This window comes from Myxine glutinosa, chromosome 2 (genome assembly GCF_964187855.1).
Source record: "Myxine glutinosa chromosome 2, kmMyxGlut1.1, whole genome shotgun sequence".
NCBI classification, from domain to species: Eukaryota; Metazoa; Chordata; class Myxini; order Myxiniformes; family Myxinidae; genus Myxine; species Myxine glutinosa.
The window spans coordinates 151,817,243-151,840,698 of NC_136262.1; the positions used below are offsets into that span (position 1 = coordinate 151,817,243).

The following is a 23,456-nucleotide window of genomic DNA, read 5'->3' on the forward strand; positions in this document are numbered from 1 at the left end:
ATTCAAATGAAATTATTCATAAGACGAAATAACGTATACGTGACGTCTTTACGTACCGGAAGTTGGAACTGCTTGAAATTGTACATGTGAGCCAATGAATAAAAACATGGCAACACGTCATCACGTACACGAAGTTGGAAACTGCTTGCAATTATACCAACTAGGGCATGCCCGTACTATATATAAGCTAGGACGTGCCCGTACGTGGGTGCCCGTTCCTTGCCAAAAAAAAAAAAAAAAAAAAATTTGTGTAGGGGTGTGTGTGTGTAAACATCCTAGGGCGTGCCCGTACGTGGGTGCAAAAAAACATGCGTGCAAACAACAACAACAAAAAAAAACTTTGAAACCACGTGGCAGTAACGACCACAGAACCCCCCCCCCCTCTATTTACATGAATGGTTTGGTCCATTCGCAACGACCACAGAACCCCCCCCCTCTATTTACATGCAATGGTTTGGTCCAAAGCGAACGGTTTGGTCCATTCGATGTGATTCGATGATTCGATGTGAATGGTTTGGTCCATTCGCAACGACCACAGAACCCCCCCCTCTATTTACATGAATGGTTTGGTCCATTCGCAAAGCCCTCTGCAAGCTCTCTGATTGGTTGAATCGTTTTTTGGACATAGCTCGGTAAGTAATTGTCCGATTAATATGAAACCTTGAAAAGGCACATCCTCGGGTCCCCAGCAATATACCTGGCAAGTTAAAAGTATATCGGACCCGTGGTTGTCGAGAAACAGCGGTCACAGACAAACGTACAAACGTACAGACAGAGATTACTGGAATTATAGATAGACTAGGGCATGCCCGTACTATATCTATATCTAAAATTATATCCCCCCCTCTATTTACATGAAATGGTTTGGTTCATGAAATGTTTTGGTTCATTCGCAACGCCAAAGCGAACGGCGAACGCTTTACATGAAATGGTTTGGTGCATGAAATGTTTTGGTCCATTCGCAACGCCAAAGCGAACGGCGAACGGCTTGCGAGTACAGTGACAATCCCCCCGGGGTTTTTATTAGTTTTAAAACATAGTTTAACGCCAACATAGCGCCAACATAGTTTGCAAACGTGAAATAAATGAATACGCTCTCAAATGTGCCATCCGAGGCAGAGTGTGTCCGCCACGTTCGGCATGCCCGTACTATATATATATATCTAAAATTATATCCCCCCCCTCTATTTACATGAAATGGTTTGGTCCAAAGCGAACGGCTTGCGAGTGGTGACAATCCCCCCCCTCTATTTACATGCAATGGTTCGGTCCAAAGCGAACGGCTTCCGGAGTTTGGTAAAGAAATCGCCATCGCGTACACAAACGCGCAGGAAAGCGAATGAATCGCAAATTCGTTTTTATCAGTTGTAAAACATAGTTTAACGCCAACATAGTTTGCAAACGTGAAATAAATGAATACGCTGTCAAATGTGCCATCCGAGGCAGAGTGTGTCCTCCACGTTCGGCACACGCGATCGTTCGCTGCTCTCTGATTGGTTGAATCGTTTTTTGGACATAGCTCGGTAAGTAATTGTCCGATTAATATGAAACCTTGAAAAGGCACATCCTCGGGTCCCCAGCAATATACCTGGCAAGTTAAAAGTATATCGGACCCGTGGTTGTCGAGAAACAGCGGTCACAGACAAACAAACAAACGTACAGACGTACAGACGTACAGACGTACAGACAGAGATTACTGGAATTATAGATAGACTAGGGCATTGCCCGTACTATATCTATATCTAAAATTATATCCCCCCCCTCTATTTACATGAAATGGTTTGGTCCAAAGCGAACGGCTTGCGAGTACGGTGACAATCCCCCCCCCTCTATTTACATGCAATGGTTTGGTCCAAAGCGAACGGCTTCCGGAGTTTGGTAAAGAAATCGCCATCGCGTGCACAAACGCGCAGGAAAGCGAATGAATCGCAAATTCGGTTTTATTAGTTTTAAAACATAGTTTAACGCCAACATAGTTTGCAAACGTGAAATAAATGAATACGCTCTCAAATGTGCCATCCGAGGCAGAGTGTGTCCTCCACGTTCGGCACACGCGATCGTTCGCTGCTCTCTGATTGGTTGAATCGTTTTTTGGACATAGCTCGGTAAGTAATTGTCCGATTAATATGAAACCTTGAAAAGGCACATCCTCGGGTCCCCAGCAATATACCTGGCAAGTTAAAAGTATATCGGACCCGTGGTTGTCGAGAAACAGCGGTCACAGACAAACAGACGTACAGACGTACAGACGTACAAACGTACAAACAGAGATTACTGGAATTATAGATAGATGATCAGACCCAAAAGACCCCGAAGACCCAAGATAATCAAAATACCCCAAAGACCCTTAAACACCCCGAAGACCAAAAGACCGAAAGACTCCGAAGACTGAAAAGACCCAAAAGACCCTGAAAAGGGAACCCAAATGCAATTTTTTTCTTCTGAAAGATCATTGGCCGTCATCACGGCCGAATTCGAAGGGAATATTTAAATATTCTTTTTAATTGCCCATCACAAAGTGCTGAAAAAAATCTTAGACTCAATTTTTGAGTTTGCCAATGACGTGTGTTACTACACACAATAACACACACACACACCTAGTAATACACACACACACACACATAGTATAGTAACACACACACACACCTAGTAATACACACACACACACACCTAGTAATACACACACACACACACACACACATAGTATAGTAACACACACACACACATAGTAACACACACACACACATAGTAACACACACACACATAATAACACACACATAGTAAGACACACACATAATAACACACACACACACACACACACACACACACACACACACACACACACACACACACAGTAACACACACATAGTCACACACACACACACACACACATAGTATAGTAACACACACACACACATAGTAACACACACACACATAATAACACACACACACAGTAACACACACACACACACACACACACACACACACACACACACACACACACACACACACACACACACACACACACACACACACACACACAGTAACACACACACACACACACACACACACACACACACAGTAACACACACACACACACACACACACACACACACACACACACACACAGTACTTAAAGTACAGTATTGTTTGTAATTCAATCAGTTTTAAATCACAATATTTTAAAACCAATGAAATCAAACAGAAGATCAGCGGCAGTTTCCCACTTATTCCACACGTTATAGTATTTTTCACACGTTCAGTTCGTGTTTTGGGGGAACCAATATGGGCGCCATACCACTTCCGGTGGTGTAAGCTAGATAGGCGATTTAACATTGAGTCTCATATCCAGTTAGTATCGAGATCAGTGAATTATTTATACACGCGAGTCCATGAACAAAAACGTAGGCTTGACGTCATCACGTACAGGAAGTTTGAAACTGCATTGTACATGTGAGGCCATAAATAAAAACGTATGTGTGACGTCATCATGTACAGGAAGTTGGAAACTGCACTGTACATGTGAGTCCATAAATTTAAACATATATGTGACGTCATCACGTACAGGAAGTTCGGAACTGCTTGCAATTGTACATGTGAGTCCATGAATACAAACGCAAGATGTGTATTAAAACTTAACATGGTTAAGGTTTATAATGTTACAAATTACGGTGCGTTTTAAAATGTAAAAGTATGTTCGCGTTTAAGTTTAATGCACATCATTTCGTGTTTGCGATTTCCCCTTGAATACTGTACAGACCGACGTATGTGTTATTTATTATACTCCCCTTAGTATATTTTTAACTTTATTGAAATGTAGTCGATTGATTCATAATCATAATTTTGTGGACTGGCAGGATCATCCAAAGGTATGAACACTCACCGATGAGCTGACTAACCTGGGAATGAATGTTGACCCAGCTATAAATTGTCATCCTGTCCTGGTCGTTGGTGGACATTCATATTCAAGTGTGTGTACAGTTTGTGTGTACAGTTTGTGTGTGCAGTGTGTGTGTGTGTGTGTGTGTGTCTGTGTGTGTCTCTGTGTGTGTCTGTCTCTGTGTGTGTCTGTGCAGTGTGTGTGTATAATGTGTGTACAGTGTGTGTGTGTGTGTGTGTGTATATAAAATGTGCCTACACTGTGTGTGTGTGTGTAGTGTGTGTGTGTGTGTGTACAGCGTGTGTGTGTGCAGTGTGTGTGTGTGTATAATGTGTGTGTGTATAATGTGTGTACAGTGTGTGTGTACAGTGTGTTTGTAGTGTGTGTGTACAGTGTGTGTGTGTACCGTGTGTGACGTGTGTGTGTGTGTGTGTGTGTATATATAAGTGTGTATAAGTGTTGTTTGTTGTTATCGCCATAATTTGGGGTTTAGAAAGTGGAACGGAGTCCACCCAGGACTCAAAGTGTCTACCTACCTCCTGCTTCGGTGAAGGATTGTGATTCATGGGATAAATTGTGAAGTTTTATTCTCAGAATTTTGTTCCAAGGGCTCTTTTCAGGATTGTCACTGAGCCCCGTACAGTTGAGCTGACCTCTTCTTAGCCATTCCAGTGATCCTTCTTTGCCTATCCCCAATCTGTCCAACTATTTTTTTTTAGATTTCCCTGCTTTTTTGTCTTTCTCCCAGTTGTCACTATATATCTGCTGGTATTTCATCTTGTATTTTTCTTTTGTCTTTTTTGCAATCGTTGGGGCTGTATTTGTTGCTGTCTCAGTTTGGCGTGTGACATCTTATAATCACACCTGTTTTTGGAAGTTTTTTGCTCGGTGAGTGAGAGATACTTTTTTCTGACTTGTTGTGTTCATGCTTGTACACAAATTTTATTCAGTGGTCTGTTGAGCTTTTCATGTGCTCTGCTAATCCTACAGTCGTCACTCTGTGCATTTGATTGGGTTCCATCAGGCCACCACCTCCTTCTTTCCTCAGCAGGTACATGCTTGGGATGCACTGATTTTTGTAGAACATTCTGTGGATAGTTGACCCAGTTGACCCAACATCCTGAGGCTCGTTTGCACGACGTGCTTGAGGCCTCCTTTCCTGCTTCCTGAGGCTCGTTTGCATGACGTGCTTGAGGGCTCTGAGTGCTTCTGCTCACTGAGGATCTCACCTTCGAAAGTGTTGCGTTTACATTCTGTATGCCTGGCCATCTTAGCTACTTAACGTGCAGTGTAAACGAACCTTTTCTTTGTTATCAATGGTGATCTCAAGCTTGTGGAGGAGCTGGTATGTGTAATGTATTTGGGAGGACGACTCGGCCATCCTTGTGCTTTTACATGAAGTGACTTGGACCGGTGTGTACGGTGTGTACCCTGGTTAGAATAGGTACACCGTATCCCTGCTTGTCGTAAGAGGCGACTAAGAGGGTTGGCGTCAGGAAGGGCATCCGGCCATAAAAACATTGCCTCAAAAAGAGAACCATGACAATTACAAGTACATATGGGCAGGGTACAGGCCGAAGTGGAGATCGGTTTCTGAGGTTTGGGACATGGAATGTAGGGACAATGACAGGGAGATCAGGAGAAGTGGTGGAAGTATTGGTCAGAAGAAGAGTGGACATATGTTGTGTGCAAGAGACGAGATGGAAGGGAAGTGGTGTGAGAATGGTGAAGGGTAGGCAGGGACAGAAATACAAGTTTGTGTGGCAAGGGTGCCCGGAGGGCGTGAATGGTGTTGGTGTCCTGTTTTCTGAGGAGTTTGTAGACAGTGTGGTGAGTGTGACTAGAGTGAGTGATAGGTTGATGATGGTGAAAATGATGATTGGAAAGCTCTTGGTGAACGTCATCTCGGGATATGCTCCGCAGGTTGGTCGGAGCGATGAAGAGAAGGACAAGTTCTGGTGTGCGATAGAGAAGCTGATGGAAAACGTGAAAGATGAGGAAGTTGTTGTGGAAGGAGGAGACCTAAATGGACATGTGGGAATGAGTATGGACGGTTTTGAGGGAGTTCATGGGGGTTACGGATATGGTGTGAGAAATGGAGAAGGTGAAAGGATTTTGGAGTTTGCTGATGGAGCTGATTTGTTGATTTGTAATACTCAGTTCCAGAAAGGGGATAATAAGCTTGTTACATACACATCAGGTGGGTCGACAACAACTGTTGACTACCTGATGGTGCGTAGGCGAGATAGGGGGCACTTCCGGGACACAAAGGTGATCCCGGGGGAGGAGGCTGTTTCACAGCACCACTTGGTTGTCTGCGACATAAGGGTGAAAGGTGCGAGGAGAGCTCGGCGGGTGAAGTACCAACCGAGAATGAAGGTGTGGAGGTTGAAAGAGGTGACAGTGAGGGAGGCATTAAAAGAGAGGCTGAGTATGGTAGCAGGGGTCGAATTACTCTGTAGGGAGGGCACAGCAATGTTTGCCTTTGATGACTTCAAATTTTTTGGGGCACCAAGGCATTTTCTTTTGGGTTTGGGGGGCACCAAGGCAATCTAGAATTATTCTTGTGGGCACAAAGGCAAAGTGTGTCGGTAACTTAAACAGGCAGGGAAATGTTACTGACAGAACAAGTAAATCAACTAAAACTTTTTAATAATGTATTTTTAGAATATAAACAGTTTCAGAAAACTCAACTCAACTCAGAACTGCATTGTCATCATGGCCATGTAACAAAGTTTAACCTTTGTTTGACAGAACAAGTAAATCAACTTAAACTTTTTAATAATGTATTTTTAGAATTTGAATCTCAATAACAGTTTCAAATTTGATTTCTCTCAAAACTCAACTCAACTCAGTCAGAACTGCATTGTCATCATGTCCATGTAACAAAGTTTAACTTTTGTTTGACAGAGTTGAACTTTTTTCATCATCATCATCAGACATCATCTTTACTCGATACTGACTCAGTCTTGAGTCAGGTATACATGATTACAATTCAATCACCCTTGGGGGAGAGGGGTGTAGTATCAGGCCTATGTCCAAATGCACTCATAGAATGCCACCTGGCAACGCTACGTGTAGGATCAAAGTCGTCGGGGTCGGGCCTTTCTGTGCTGATGCGCAGAAGGTGCTCCTGCATACCCAACCCCAGTTTTTTTTTTTGTTTGTTTTTGTTTTTGTATACAGAGTCGAGGTTCGTGAAAGAGCTAACATTTATCAAACAAACAAATCAAACAAACAAGCAAACAAAGTATATAAAAAGGGGAGCGGTCGACAAGATGGGGAGAGAAGGGGAGGAAGCACACAAACACAACATTTGAGGGCAGGGACATCGGGAGATGTGTGGGAGGCAGAGGGCCTGGGGGGAGGCAGGATAGGTATAAAACGCAAGGACACCAAGGACTTCCAGGAAAGAAGACAAAAGTCACCTCAAAAAAGTGGATTTGGGGTGAAATTAGTGGGGGTAGAAAAGATCAAGGTTTTGGATTGGGGAAGATAAGAGATGGTGGTGAACAGCCGTTTTAAAGACCTGGAGGGAAGAGTGGGATTGAAGAGAGTGAGGGAGTTTGTTCCAGAGACGGGAGAAAAGAGGAATAAAGGAGTGAAGGTGAGCAGAGAGTCTTGATTTTGGCAGTTTAACCATAAGAGGGTTGCAGGCAGATCTTGTGCGACCTGCAGGAATATTTGGGGGACAGAGCCCGGAGAGAGCTGGGGGAGCAAGGCCGGAGAGGAGTCGGTAGAAGACGGAAAGACCACCAACCTGCCTGCGGTGAGTAAGTGAAAGGCCCTCAGAGATAGCGTCATCGCGGGAGATTCCAATGATTCTGAACGCTTTGGTTTCAACAGCGTGAAGACGAGCTAGGTGTGAGGCAGGAGCACCAGCCCAGAGGGGAGAGCAGTATTCCATTGAGCTGCGGATGAAAGCCTTGTATGTGGTGAGGAGCTCAGGTGTGCCAAGGAAGGACTTCGCACGACGGAGGATGCCCAGTCGGCGACTGGCTTTGGAGGCCAGCTTGGAAATGTGGTTTTCCCAGGAAAGATCATGGCAGATAGTGAGACCCAAAATCTTGAGTGACAGAACTTCTTGGAGAGGATTATTCAGAAAGTAGATGGGAGGGTTGTCCAGTCGGTCTTTTCGGAGAGACATCGTAAGAGTGTGAGATTTGTCAGGATTGAAAGACATGTTCCACTTGTTTGCCCAGTCTGTGATTTTGTCCAGGTCTGCAGAGAGTGACGAGGCTGCAGACTGCCGATCTGAGGGATGAGGAATGGAGCGGCAGAGAGTGGAGTCATCAGCAAAGAGATAGAGAGGATTTTCAAGAGAGTCAGAGAGATCATTGATGAAGACCAGAAAAAGCACAGGGCCCAGAACACTGCCTTGGGGAACTCCAGCCTGAACAGGAAGAGGAGATGAGAGAAACCCATTCAGGGCCACACGTTGACTACGACGAGAGAGGAAGTCCGCCAGCCATGCGTGGAGATTTCCATGTATACCAAAGGAGGAGAGTTTGGTGAGCAGAGCGGGGTGCCAGACCGTATCGAAGGCACGTGATATGTCGAGGGAGACAGCTCTAATTTCCTGTTTGGCATTGAGGACCTCCATCCATTGTTGAGACAGCAGAAGCTGCATGTCCAGAGTAGAGTGACCTGGTCTGAAACCAAATTGATGATCAGAGATCAAGCCATTGGAGAAGAGGAAAGATTTCATATCTGAAGCAATGATGGATTCCATGACTTTGCTGATAATTGGGAGAAGGCTGATTGGTCTGTAGTTGCTAGGATCTGTTTTTGCACCTTTTTTGTGCAAAGTGGTGATGTTGGCTGATTTCCAAGCAGATGGCATTTGACCTTGAGCAAAAGAGAGGGTGAAGAGAACAGAGAGAGGGAGTGAAAGAGCAGAAGAACAGGATTTTAGGACCCGTGGGCTGATGCCGTCAGGTCCAGTTGCAGAATCAGAGTCGAGGGTTGACAGAAACTTTTCCACCTTGTCAGGAGGAAAGTACACGGAGTCCAGGAGCAGCTGGGTACGACTGGGTATGGTGGGTACAGAGAGGGATGGGTTTGGGACACAAGATTTAGAGGCAAACACAGAGTTGAGGCATTCAGCTTTTTCACGTGCGGAGTCAACTGTGTAGCGGTTTGAGGTAAGGGAGGGGATGGAGGGGGAACAAACACCAGAAACAGATTTGACCAGACGCCACCAGGATTTGGAAGAGGGAGAAAGATAAGAGAGTTCGGTCTTGAGAATGGAGAGAGATTGTTTCCTGGCTCTCCTGAGGGTGGACACACACTTGTTTCGGGCTTTGTGAAAGGAAATGAGATTTCCTTCCATTGGATTTGCTTTCCAGGAGACAAAGGCAAGTTGTTTCTGGGCAACAGCCTCACCACAAGATTCCGTGTACCATGGACGGGAGGAAGGGTATGACAACTGAAGACGAGATGGGATAAATCTGTGCATGAGAGAGAGCAATTTACTTTGGAAGAATTCCCAGGATGAGTTGATGTCAGAGGTGGTAGAGATGGGAGACCAGTCCAGATGATTGATGGCTGCTTGAAGACCGTGCCAGTTGGCCTGAGTGAAATGCCAGACTCGTCGACGCTGAGGAGGCTCCCTGAGAATGGTCAGAGAGATGTCCACTTTAACAAGCACATGATCAGATGAGCCGATTGGAGCAGAAGAAGAGCAGCAGACATTTTCAGGGAAGTTAGTCATAACCAAGTCCAGAAGAGAAGATGCTCCGTTGACTGAGATCCGGGTCGGGAAATTGACAGATTGTGTCAGTCACAGTGAGTCGCAGAAGTCCTTTGCTGAGGAGCCATGGCTGGTGAGAGAGGTACCCACACCCAGCCAACTGGCATGGTGACAATTGAAATCACCACATATGAGGAAGAGAGAGTTAGGATGAGTAGACAGAAGTTGGTCCATATTATCAGACAGCGAGATGTAGATGGAGTCATCACTGTTTGGTGGACGGTACAACACACATATGAACAAAAGGTGGGAGCGAAAGGGAAGCCGTAGCCAAAGGTATTCCTGGGGGTGAGGTGGAGAGAAGGCAGTGCAGGGCGAGTGAGAAAGAGAGTTTTTATAAAGATAGCAACCCCACCTCCAGGACGAGGCTCAGGTCTATCATACCGGAGGAGGTAGTAACCCGGGAGAGATACTAAGGAATCAGAGACATCATGAAGGAGGAAAGTTTCTGTTAAGCAGATCACGTCTGGTTTGACAGAAGAAACCTGTATGGAGAGATCAGTTGAGTTTGAACGAAGGCCCCGGATGTTTGAGGTCCATACCGTTAATGAAGAGGAAGGGGGAGCATCGGATACAGAACAGGGGGGAGGAGGGGTAGGGTAAGATGTGGAAGAGGTGGAAGAGGTAGGGAGAGCTGTTGAAGGTGTGTCAGAGATTTCAGAAGAGCTCAAATCCCCAAGAATACGCTTCACTGCTGAGAACTGCCTCTCTACATGTGATGTGGCCACTGGGCACACAAGGCAGATCTGCACCAGATGAAGTATATTAGGGTATTTGTGGCCCTTTTCTGTGAGAATGGTCTTCCATAGACCTAGGAAATTGGACTCCTCTCCATGATTTCTGCTGATGTCAAGCTTCAAGAACAGCCATTCTCTTTGTATTTGACTTGGATCACAACCATTTCTTTCAATGATTTGCTGAAAGTGATTGCTAAGGTAAGTGACTTTGGCATTGCCATAGGCAGCAAGGGTGTCCTTGCCTTTTGGCATGTTGCTGGGGTCAAACACCTCAAACGCAATCAGGACCTCATTCTCATAGAACTCGTTAAATCTCTTGTCCAAACAATCAATCACTTTGTCAACTACAGCTTTCAAGGGTCCAGCCTGAAACTCCTCAACAGATGGTACTCTTGGACCGCCAGCCATGAAACTGAAACTCCTCAACAGATGGGACTCTTGGACCATTGCTAAATGGTTCGCAAATCATTTGACATCCACTCTCAAGATGATCAAAATCATCATTTTTTGCAAAATTATGTCAGACTAACATCTGAATCATCCATATTTTGCGTGATTGTATATCCACGATCAATATTTTCATACTAAATATCGGGCGACAATCGGCGAAAAATTTCAACAGTGTAAGTACATCGTATCACACAGGTCGCCATCTTTTCTCAATGTTGCTCAACACGGCAAGGACCATGCCCGATATCAGGGCCAAAATATCTTACTTCGCATCATCAGATTGCAATGAAATTCCACCACAAACTAGATAAGATGTTGGAAAAACGTCCAACATACCTTTTATTTTGTCCGGACATTCAATCGTTGATTTGAAAAGTGCTGAACACAAGCCAAACTTTCGAGTCGATCGTATGACAGAAATTGAAGAGGTCTCGTGTAAATTCGAAAACGAGGTTAGAAGCGCGAACAATTCCACTACGTCATCGGCTATGACGTACGCGGAAATACCTCCCGACAGCCAATGAACAACCTGCATTTCTTGGAGATCCCTACAGCCTCTCGTAGACATGTGCGCACAGGTACAGCGGCAGATGTACACCACCGCTGACCTTGCGGGATTGTAACATACCTATAGTCGGGACGGAAGCAATCGGAAGGCCGTCCCAACCATGAGTATTACCTCCGCTAATACAGCGCGGTTGGTAGGCAACGACGTGGGTGTGCAAACATCGGCAATAATAGCCACGCTGTAATTTATGCGCTCATAGTAGCCCATAAGGCTTTGCGTTTCATTGATGATGCTGGATGACGTATGGGATGACGAATGGTTGTAGGCGGGGCCAATAGAAATTATGGGATGCCCATGAACCTCGTTTCCCGTACCCAAGGATGATAGTAGGACTGCAACATTCTGTATTCAGTAAGAGAATGGGAAACGAGGTAGCCTGGACAATGTATATGCTTACTACGCTAATGTTCCGACATGCACTGAGAAAACGAAAGCCGTCAAAGTCAGTTTGTTGTTTTCATCATTAATTTATTCATACTTTGGTCTCTATTATTATGCTTTATTGACAAAAAGGGCACAGCAGCAACTGAAGAAAAAGGGCACTGCAACTCTCTGCCGTAGTGATCATGAAAAGTTCGGGGGCAGCACGGCAAATAGCTTGGGCACGCCGGCTTTTGCCGTCGATAATTTCGACCCCTGTGGAAGAGGATGATGTGGTTGAGCTTGAACGTGGTTGGATGTCAATGAAAGATAGTCTGTTGGGAGCCGTTGGTGAGGTATGTGGATGGTCAAAAGGACCACCGAGGCACTCGGAAACATGGTGGTGGGATGATGAAGTTGGAAAGAGGATTGACGAGAAGAGGAAGAAGTTCAAGGAGTGGCAGAAGGCGAAGGGTACGGGAGCAGAAAAAGCAGAACATGAAAGTTATAAGGCAGCCAGGAAGGCTGCAAAGAAAGAGGCGCAGGAGGCATGTAGGAAAATGTTCGGAGAACGCTTGGATTCGGAAGAGGGTCAGAGGGCGGTATTCAGGATTGCAAAGCAGATAGCGAAAGAGAGGTGTGATGTGATGGGGGTGAGTTGCTTGAAGGATGAAGTGAGACAAATCGTTGTGGACCCAGATGGAATTAAAGGAAGATGGAAAAGATATATGGAAATGCTGTTGAATACAGAGAATGAATGGGATGGCAACATAGAGAGTAACCCAGTTTTTGGACCGGCAGAGAAGATAACTGAGAAGGAAGTTGAGGAAGCGATAAAAGCAATGAAGAGTAGAAAAGCGGGAGGGCCGACGGGAGTTGTGGGAGATATGTTGAAGGCAGCAGGAAGTTGGGGTGTGAAGAGAATGGTAGAGATCTGTAATCTGGTGGTGAAAGAAGGCCACATTCCAGTGGATTGGGAACTGAGTACCCTCGTCCCTCTATACAAGGGGAAAGGTGACCCTCTGGAGTGTGGCTCGTACCGAGTGATAAAGTTATTGGAGCATGGAATGAAGGTATTGGAAAGGGTGTTGGAGAGGAAGATAAGGAAGAAGGTGAAGATCGACGAAATGCAATTTGGATTTATGCCAGGAAGAGGAACGACAGATGCGTTCTTTATTGTGAGGCAGTTTTTTTTTTTTTTTTTTTTTTTTTTTGTATGCAAGATCGAGGCTCGTGAAAGAGCTTAACATTAATCACACAGAAAGACAAACCGACACATAAAACACATAACATGGGGAGCGGTAGACAAGATGGGGCGAGAGGGGGAGGAACACAAACACAACATCTGAGAGCAGGGACATCGAGAGATCTGTGGGAGGGAGAGGGCTTTTGGGGGTGGGGGGGGGAGGCATGGGAAGGGGTGGGGGGAGGGGGGTGGGAGAGGTATAAAACACATGGACACTGCCAGGACTTCCAGGAAACACAACATGCATTTTAAAGGCCATTTTCCCTGCTAGAGCGGGGGTTAGCCTTGCGGTCCCCATGACAATCTTCTCCATTTTGCCCTATTTTCTGCATCTCTCCTTGTTAACCCCCTTGCCCGCATTTCTTCTTCCACCATCTTTAGCCAAGTCTTTCTCGGTCTTCCCCGTCTTCTACTTCCTTCTACATTCATTTCCATCACTCTTCTCAACCAGTCACTTTCATCCTTCCTCAACACATGACCAAACCATCTCAACCTGTTCCTCTTCACAGCATCAATCACAGGCTCTATTCCCATCATCTTTCGCAATTCATCATTTGTCTTCCTCTCTCTCTCAACGATACTCCGCACATCCGTCGAACCATTCGCATTTCCACCCTTTCCAACCTTCGTTGCTGCTCTACGTTCATTACCCATGTCTCGCTCCCATAAATCATAACACTTCTCACACATGCAGCATACACCTTTCCCTTCAGCTTCAACGACACTCCCCTCATCATCAGCACGCCACTCAATTCCCGAAACTTCTTCCATGCACATCTCACTCGAGCAACCGTTGCCGAGTCTGATCCACCTTCTCCATTCAGCATGTCTCCGAGGTAGCAAAATGTTTTCACACCTTCCAGCTTCACGCCGTCTCCAAGATCCAACTCAACATTTCCTCCATCTGCAGCTCCCTCTGTGCACACCTTACATTTGAATGTAGCCGAATGTAGACTTCCAGGAAAGAAGTTGGAATTTCAAACAAGGTGGATCTGGGGTGAATTAGTGGGGGTAGAAAAGATCAAGGTTTTGGATGGGGAAAGATAAGAGATGGTGGTGAACAGCTGTTTTAAAGACCTGGAGGGAGGAGTGGGATGGAAGGGAGTGTGGGAGTTTGTTCCAGAGGCAGGAGAAAAGAGGAATGAAAGAGTGAAGGTGAGCAGAGAGCCGAGATTTCGGCAGTTTAACCATCAGGGGGTTGCTGGCAGATCTTGTGCGACCTGTAGGAATATTTGGGGGACAAAGCACAGAGAGAGCTGGGGGAGCAAGGCCGGAGAGGAGTCGGTAGAAGACAGAAAGACCACCTACCTGTCTGCAGTGAGTGAGTGAAAGGTCCTCGGAGATAGCTTCATCACGGGAGATTCCAATGATTCTGAAAGCTTTGGTTTCAACAGCGTGAAGCCGAGATAGGTGTGAGGCAGGAGCACCGGCCCATAGGGGAGAACAGTATTCCATTGAGCTGCGGATGAAAGCCTTGTATGTGGTGAGGAGCTCAGGTGTGCCGAGGAAGGACTTCGCACGACGGCGGACTGGCTTTGGAGGCCAGCTTGGAAATGTGGTTTTCCCAAGAAAGATCATGGCAGATAGTGAGACCCAAAAGCTTGAGCGACAGAACTTCTTGGAGAGGATTGTTGAGAAAGTAGATGGGAGGGTTGTCCAGTCGATCTTTTTGGAGAGACATAGTAAGAGTGTGAGATTTGTCAGGATTGAAAGACATGTTCCACTTGTTTGATCAGTCTGTGATTTTGTCCAGGTCTTCAGAGAGTGAGGAGGCTGCAGACTGCCGATCTGAGGGAAGAGGAATGGAGCGGCAGAGAGTGGAGTCATCAGCAAAGAGATAGAGAGGATTTTCCAGAGAGTCTGAGAGATCATTGATAAAGACCAGAAAAAGCACAGGGCCCAGAACAGGCTGCAGACCTGTAGGCCTTGGGGAACTCCAGCCTGAACAGGAAGGGGATGTTGCAGGAGAAGTACATGGAGAAGAGGAAGAAGTTGTTTCTTGGGTTTGTTGATCTGGAGAAAGCATTCGATTGGGTTCCACGCGAAGTATTGACATGGGCATTGAGGAAGTTAGAAGTGGAGGAATGGTTGATCAGAGTTGTGATGGCAATGTACAAAAGAGCACGCACAGCTGTAAGGACGAAGTACGGGAACAGTGGTGAGTTTGAGGTGAAGGTGGGAGTGCATCAGGGGTCGGTACTAAGTCCACTACTATTTGTAGCTGTGATGGAGGTGCTGGCTCAGACCGTAAAGGAGGGTTTACCGTGGGAGTTGTTGTGTGCAGATGATCTGGTGTTGATTGCGGAAAGTATGGATGGACTGAAGGAAAAGATGAACAAGTGGAAGGAATTAATGGAGACAAAAGGTCTGAAGGTGAATATCGGAAAGACGAAGGTGATGGCAAGTGGTAAAGCATGTGGTGAGGTGGAAAGAACTGGGAAGTGGCCCTGTGCTGTGTGTAGGAAGGGTGTCGGAGTGAACTCCATTCAATGTACAATGTGCGCTGAGTGGGTTCATCAAAAATGTAGTGGTCTGAGAGGGTCATTAACCAGTGTGGCAGCTACATTCAAATGTAAGGTGTGCACAGAGGGAGCTGCAGATGGAGGAAAAGTTGAGTTGGATCTTGGGGACGGCGTGAAGCTGGAAGGTGTGAAAACATTTTGCTACCTCGGAGACATGCTGAATGGAGAAGGTGGATCAGACTCGGCAACGGTTGCAAGAGTGAGATGTGCATGGAAGAAGTTTCGGGAACTGAGTGGCGTGCTGATGAGGAGGGGAGTGTCGTTGAAGCTGAAGGGAAAGGTGTATGCTGCATGTGTGAGAAGTGTTATGATTTATGGGAGCGAGACATGGGTCATGAATGTAGAGCAGCAACGAAGGCTGGAAAGGGTGGAAATGCGAATGGTTCGGTGGATGTGCGGAGTGTCGTTGAGAGAGAGGAAGACAAATGATGAATTGCGAAAGATGATGGGAATAGAGCCTGTGATTGATGCTGTGAAGAGAACCAGGTTGAGATGGTTTGGTCATGTGTTGAGGAAGGATGAAAGTGACTGGTTGAGAAGAGTGATGGAAATGAATGTAGAAGGAAGTAGAGGACGAGGAAGACCGAGAAAGACTTGGCTAAAGATGTTGGAAGAAGAAATGCGGGCAAGGGGGTTAACAAGGAGAGATGCAGAAAATAGGGCAAAATGGAGAAGATTGTCATGGGGACCGCAAGGCTAACCCCCGCTCTAGCAGGGAAAATGGCCTTAAAATGCCTGTTGTTGATTGTGTTGTTGTATTCTGTGGATAGTGATGAGTTTCCTTGTTTTGATACCTCGTTTTTTGATATCAACTTGTGACCAGTTTACTATTCCCCAGCCGTACTGAAACACCGGAACTGCTGCTGGTTGGTTTATGGCTTTTATTTTGTTTCTTGGGGTGAGATATGTTTTCAGGATCAGCCTCGTTCTTCGCAAGTATTTGGTAATTGTTTTGCACATTTTTTGTGACAAATTTGATGGCCCTCTTACACTTCAATATATTTGTAAGATGCTTCGTTGTCTAGCTCCTGTATTATTGTATTTAGGTTGATTTTTATGTTTTTTGTTTTTGTTGATCTAGCTTGTATGAATGTGCACTTCTTGGAACACTTATCTAGGCCAAATTCCATTTCGATGTCGTCAGAGAACAGTTTCACTAATTTCAGTTGTTCAGCCATTTTTTGTCGTTCAGTACAAGGACCTTTACATCATCCCTGTACAGTAGATGTGTCACCTTTCCTGTTTCTTTGGACGTTATTTTATTGGATGTTAGGGTGTATCCATGTCCTTGCTCATCAATGAGGTTATTTAGTGAGTTCAAGGCCAAGGAACACAGGAGAGGGGAAAGGCTGTCTCCTTGGAAGATCCCGTGTCGTATCTTCACTCCTGATATTTCAATCTTTCCTCCTGAGTGCTGCAGGATTAGTGTGGTATTCCATAGATCCATGGCTTTCTCAATCAGCTTGATTATTTAGGTTGTACAGGTATGTGTGTACAGGATTACAAGTATTACAGGATTTATTTTGTACATGTTCGTCCGTAATAATCTTTCCGTTACAGTGATAACTTAGAACAGCTGAAGGGATCTAAGTTAAAATTGGTACAAATATGTATAATGATGCAAAGATGAACTGATTCGATTTTGGCAACAAAGGTCGTCAGAGGTCATGTCAGGTAAAAATGTGATACTTGAGAACAGCTGAAGGGATTTTGAATCAAACTTGGTACAAGTATGTATAATGATGTAATAATGTGGGTGGAGGCATATCGGTTGACGTCGTGACGTCGAAGCGTGTCGTTCTAGTTCATTTGTACAATAACAGCCTAAATATAAAATAAAGACAATACCATGGAGAAATGCACTTTAGGTAGTGGTAATTGCTTCAAAGGGAATGCCTTTCACAGCACGATGGAGAGCAATGCAGACTTCCATGAACAACTGCGTCTCCAGCAACTGTCACGAGAGCCTGAAGAGGAAGATGCTGGTTTAATTTATACAGATCCTAAGGATGGTGGACAGTGGATTTGGGATACTGTCAAGCAAGCCTGGTTTCCTAGGGTAGGTTTTGCTTTATTACACACAACCCTTTGAATTATAGGTTGTTGTTGTTGTTGTTGTCCCAGTCAGTTCTGGTTGAACAGACCAGCGGCACGGAGATAGCTGATGGATCTCACAGGAGCGACCCAGAGATCCCTCACATTCAAGATGTTGTGATCTTGCCTACGAGAAACCAGGACCGCACCGTCTTCTACTATATGTTTTATTGTGTGTGGAGCGGCCTGGCAGTGGTTGCAGGTGTCAGTGGTGACGTTGAGTATATGTTTGTAATGGAAATGTTGTGGGTGGTGTCCACAGCGAAGGCGTAAAAGGTGAACACTATTAGAACTGGGGAGTAGTTTATCTGTGTCATCGATGGGTGGGGGTTTTGTGCCCAAGATATTATTTGGGCCTAGGTTGGTTATTGCGTTTATGGTGATGTGGGTGTGGACGTGTTTTTTGTAGTTTCGGTTGTTTGGTGGGGGTATGTTATGAAGGCTGTCACTGTAGTGTCTTTGTCGTGTCGTTTTAATGTGACTAGGGGACTGCGGGTGGTTGTACATGTTGTACATGTTGTGGCATGGGTGATTGGGGTTGGCATTTGCTGTTGCAAGGAACTGTGCACCTCTCATGTCTAAGTTGTCTTTGATTTTTAGCATTTTTACTTGTGTGTGTATGTGCTCGATAGGTGTTGTTAATGTGCAACCTGTGATGATGCAAAGGCCTTTGTTTTGTATGATCCTCAGGGTGTTGATATGTGTGTTTGATAGACTGGAGGCCCAAGGTGAGCTGGCATAGTTGACGACTAATCAAATGTACTGTTTGTATGTTAATGATGTTGTTTCTTTGTGTTGTCTGAAGTCAGTGCCTGTGAGTGCCCCCAGTGTGTTCAGCCTGGGTGTGCATGTTTTCCTAATGTTTGTGATGTGATCTGAGTGATGCCGAGTATTTTTGTTTGGTGTGTGTGTGTGTGTGTGTGGTATAAAGGTGTTGTTCAGTGTAAAGTGTGGTGCAGCACTATGTTCCTTGGTGTAATTTTTTGGAAGAGCGACTGTTGATTTTGAGGGGCTACTTTTAGTCTGTTGATGGTGAACCAGGTTTATAGGGTGCTGAGGAAGGGTTGTAGTTGTGCTGTGGCGGTGTTGATGTTGAAACCAAGAATGCAACACAATTCACCTATTTAAAGTCCATGAAATAGAACCACCTTTAGTGGCCATTTTTCCCCCGCAGAGCAGGGGTTGGCCATTTTCGGGCACCGTGGTCCCCTTTTTGAAGCAATGTTTTATGGCTGGATGCCCTTCCTGCCACCAACCCTGTCGGTCGCCTCTTGCCACACACAGGGAATTACCAGTGAACTGGTACTCAATTTGTCGACCTCAGAAGGATGACAGGCTGAGTCAACCCCCCTAGCATTAATTCAGCGATCAATCGGGATTCAAACCCAGGATTCTAGGATCCCAGGCCGGCACCCTAACCACTAAGCCAACACCAGGCTGTGAAGTCCATGAAATAATTTAAATTAATAGAGTAACTTAAACTTTTCCCGTCGCTGGGGACATGTACTCTTCCGAGTAAGAGGTCGCAAACTGGTGGATGTTTCTTTCCATACGTAAGCACAGAAATTGAATGTAAAAGTTGACAGTAATGTGTTTAAATATCAGTATTTTTTTTAGAAGTTATAATTATTTTGTTATACAAGTGTCATTACTCATACAAATAATCACACACACTTTCAAGAATGATATTAACCTTTGAATTGACTTCTTTGTTTTGTTTTTTTGGACAGTGCTCAGGTTCATGGAGGAACTTGTACATATATCACGTGCAGGTGAAGAACGTTAGCGAACATCATTGTAGTTTTAAATTGGTCAAAAAGGATGTTAATATTTAATAGTCAAAACAACATTTTGATCCTAACCCAACATCAAGTATGTGTCCAGTTGAGAATAGCAAACAGACCAACGCATAATTTATGCAGCATTTTGAGCATTCTTACCTGTAGTTGTTGTTATCACGCCTTCAGTGTTTTCACCCATGTCTGTTTGCTTGTGAGCAATATATCTCAAAAGGTTATGGATGGATTCGTACGAAATTTTGTGGACAGTTTGGGTGTGTGACAAGGACAAAATCATTAGATTTCTGTGAATATCCGAATCCGGATCTGATAATTTTAAAGTGATTCTTCACCATTGAGAGATGGAACCAAAACGATTTATAACACGATATTTCAAAATATTGTGGATGAGTTATGACAAACTTGGTGGATGAGTTGGGTAGGTGACAAGAACGAGCTAATTTGATGTTGGTTAAGGTCCAGAAGCCGATCCAGCTTATTGATGCGATACAAAACGTGAACTGTTTGGCCTAGTTAGTGGAGCTACGCACTCTACCGAGTGTTGTTCACATGTTTGATCATGGTATTGTCTTTTTCTGTCCACAACTTTATACTTGCACAACAGGGTTGTTTTCCCCAGGAAAATATAATCCAAGGCCGAAAATTATTTTGCACATCAAAACTAGGATCGATTGAAGCACCAGCAGTCAAATCGTTAGAAGTAGCAAATTTGACTTTTACTGTCGAATTATTCTCCAATCGTTCACTAGATGTTGCTGACTACCACCCCACCCTTCAACCCATGCTATTGCACCCTGACCCTCCAACTTCATTATATGAAGATTGCTCGTTGTCAGATAGATTGTAATGGAAACACATCGGGATTGCCCAGGCACCCGGGCCTAAGTTTAAAATGTAACAGGCTCTCTAAATTGCAGTGCTTTGGAAAAAAACATGAACTATTTACGTTCATAATTTTGCTGAAAGCAATTTTTTTGGTAATTTCCCCCCCAAAATGCTGGAGTGAAACTTTCATTTATTTTTTTAATAATTACAGTATTATCATTGCCTCCTTTTAAAAAGTAGAATGCAATAATCAGGTGTGGATCCATGATTTTAGGTTGGGAAGTTTAACCCGGCATTTAAGTTTAACTGAAACTTTTTGCTCAAAAGTCAGCATTTATTTAATTATTGTCTCATCATAAAAATCCAATTGAATGAAAAGCAGACTTTGCATATCATGAAACAAACGACATAATGATCAGAATAAACATAAACGGTAATGATAATAACCATTAAGCCAATAAAGTTGATGTGTGACGTCACTACGATTGTCTGATGAAATCTATTTAATCAGACAGATGATTCATGAATAACATATTTCAGGGAGGTTTTTCTTACATACATGTCCAGTGTCCACTGCCCTCTCAATGTCTAACTCAATATCTTTGTGCACATACAACAACATCAAAGCATTGAATCGGCCATTGTTGTTTTTGTTGTTGTTGTTGTTTGTTAAATTGGGAAATTAAAATAACAATAACAGAAACTACACCGAAAATACCTATCCATCTTTTTCAACAACGTTTACGAACCAACATATCCTGATTTTTGGCACAATGTATTCGTACACTTTTTTTTTTTCTTTGAGCATGGTCTAGGCTCGTGGAAGAGCTAGGACACAGACCAAATCAGGACAGGACACAACATAACAAAGGGAACACCAGCAGCAGGGTGGAGGGAGAAGATAGACGGAGATGGACAAACAAGGGATGCAGGTAACAATGAGGGTGAGGGTTAGGATAGAACAGAAAAAGGTGAACAAGATGGATACATAAGCAAAAAATTTGGGAGGGGTGGAGGTGGTTTAATGTGTGGAGAAAAGATCATGGCTTTGGATGGGGGTGGGGGTGTGATATGAGATGGTGGTGAATAGCTGTTGTCCTTCTGGAAGTTTCTCCCATCTTCACACAGGATCTCTGGAGCTCAGCCAGAGTGACCATCGGGTTCTTGGTCACCTCTCTTACCAAGGCCCTTCTCTCCCGATTGCTCAGTTTGGCCGGGCGGCCAGCTCTCGGGAGAACCCTGGTTGTTCCAAACTTCTTCCATTGAAGAATTATGGAGGCCACTATGCTCTTGGGAACCTTCAATGCAGCAGAATTTTTTTTGTAGGCTTCCCCAGATCTGTGCCTTGACACAATCATGTCTCGGAGCTCTGCAGGCAGTTCCTTCGACCTCATGGCTTGGTTTTTGCTCTGATATGCATTGTCAGCTGTGAGACCTTATATAGACAGGTGTGTGCCTTTCCAAATCATGTCCCATCAATTGAATTTACCACTGGTGGACTCCAATCAAGGTGTAGAAACATCTCAAAGATGATCAAGAGAAATGGGAGGCACCTGAGCTAAATTTCAAGTGTCATACCAAAGGGTATGAATACTTATGTCAATGTGATATTTCAGTTTTTTCTTTTTAATAAATTTGCAAAATTTTCTAAAATCCTGTTTTCTCTTTGTCATTATGGGGTATTGAGTGTAGATTGATGAGGGAAAAAATGAATTTAAACGATTTCAGCATAAGGCTGCAACATAACAAAATGTAAAAAAAGTGAAGGGGTCTGAATACTTTCTGAATGCACTGTATACTGCAGACTCGGCTTCATAGCGAGAGATTCAATGATCTTGAAAGCCTTGGTTTCCATGGTGTCAAGCTGAGCAGGATGTGGGGCATGAGAGCTCGTCCATAGGGGAGATTAAAGCCTTGAAGGTGGATTGGAGCTCAGGTTTGTAAAGGCAGGAGCTCAGGTCTGGCTTTGGAGGCCAACTTTGAAATGTGGCTTGCCCAAGAGAGATCATGCCTGAGAGTGAGACCCAAGAGTTTCAGTGACTGAACCTCTTCGAGATGGTTGAATAACAAAATCACTTCAAAAACGTAAATATAATTAAACCCTTAAAGCATTTTGTTAAATGTAAGTGTTGCAGACGTGACGTTAAATTTTTTTGAAACGCTATGCAATATAAGGTTGGCCTACCTACCTTATTATATATTTAGTCTTTACAGAGGGAAGTTTTGGAATAATTTGCTGCATGAGACGGGTTCCCCCATTCCGAGACCACATTTCCGGTTATATAAGCCTCAATACATGTGAAAAAAACCTCTTTTGATGGGAGTGGTGGGGTATGGGGGAGGGGGGGGAGAGGCGTTGGGTGCACCCCCCTGAATGTGTGAAGCTCTCCCAGGTCTCCAAGTATCCAGATATTGATAATTAATGATTATTGTGGTGTCCTTGGGGGTTATTTTGATAGTGCTTTTAATATTTAGTTATGATCTTGATTGCAATAATTGTGGTCACATCTCTCTCACACAGGCCATGCCTGGAGAAGTATCTGTGTTGATTTTTCATTTTTCCCAAAATCTCTCAGATCACTGAAGATTTTATAGCTGCATATCAGGCCAACTATGGCACTGTCGAGGAACCTGGGGAAGTGAAGGAAAAGCAGGATCAGAAGAGCAAGGATGACACTGCGAAAGCAAAGGCCGAGGCTTCATCCGGTCTGACCACGAACGCTCCTCAGCTTGCAAAAGGCAAGGCAGACGAGGAAAAGAAAGACAAAACAGAAGAGGGGAAAAAAGGCAAAGAGAAGAGGAAGGCTGAAACAGGTTTGTTTTGTTGTGAATTGTGTACAGCTCTTTTTCCAATCACTTTTGTGTATGTAAATCCTTTGACTCGTTTTAATACCGTGTCATTTATTTGTTGGGATGGCTTATTTGGCATTCTCATGGCACTGGTTTGGAATGAGTCCCATTTTTATTCCAATGATGTCCACTCTAATAAGATCCTTTTTCCCCCCTCTTCCAGTTTGGTTCGATGTTGAAGATGATAAGAATACAAACGTCTATGTGACTGGTAGGTTACCTGTAGTTTCCATTTTTCTTAGCCTGTGTGCCATTGGTTATCTCCATATGCGGGTTTTGAAAGGTGTAACAGAGCCGTCCCAGGTCTCAAAGTATCCACCTTTGTGTGTGTGTGTGTGTGTGTGTGTGTGTGTGTGTGTGTGTGTGTGTGTGT

At 44.4% G+C, this 23,456-nt stretch overlaps 1 protein-coding gene across 4 annotated transcripts in view; it reads left to right on the forward strand.

Annotated features, from left to right (window-relative positions):
- Nucleotides 1–3,466: 3,466 nt before the first annotated feature.
- The window catches only part of HTATSF1 (HIV-1 Tat specific factor 1), a 76,634-nt gene continuing 56,644 nt past the window's right edge, over nucleotides 3,467–23,456 (forward strand). Inside the window, exons 1-4 of one of the 4 annotated variants that reach the window (XM_068106942.2) lie at nucleotides 3,467–3,596; nucleotides 17,421–17,574; nucleotides 22,810–23,047; nucleotides 23,247–23,294. In XM_068106942.2, coding sequence (XP_067963043.2) covers nucleotides 17,425–17,574; nucleotides 22,810–23,047; nucleotides 23,247–23,294 — 436 coding nt within the window. In that variant the 5' untranslated portion in view covers nucleotides 3,467–3,596; nucleotides 17,421–17,424. Of the gene's footprint in view, nucleotides 3,672–3,746; nucleotides 3,765–17,420; nucleotides 17,575–22,809; nucleotides 23,048–23,246; nucleotides 23,295–23,456 lie in introns of those variants that run through there. The other 3 variants (XM_068106941.2, XM_068106943.2, XM_068106944.2) reach the window with 3 other exon arrangements.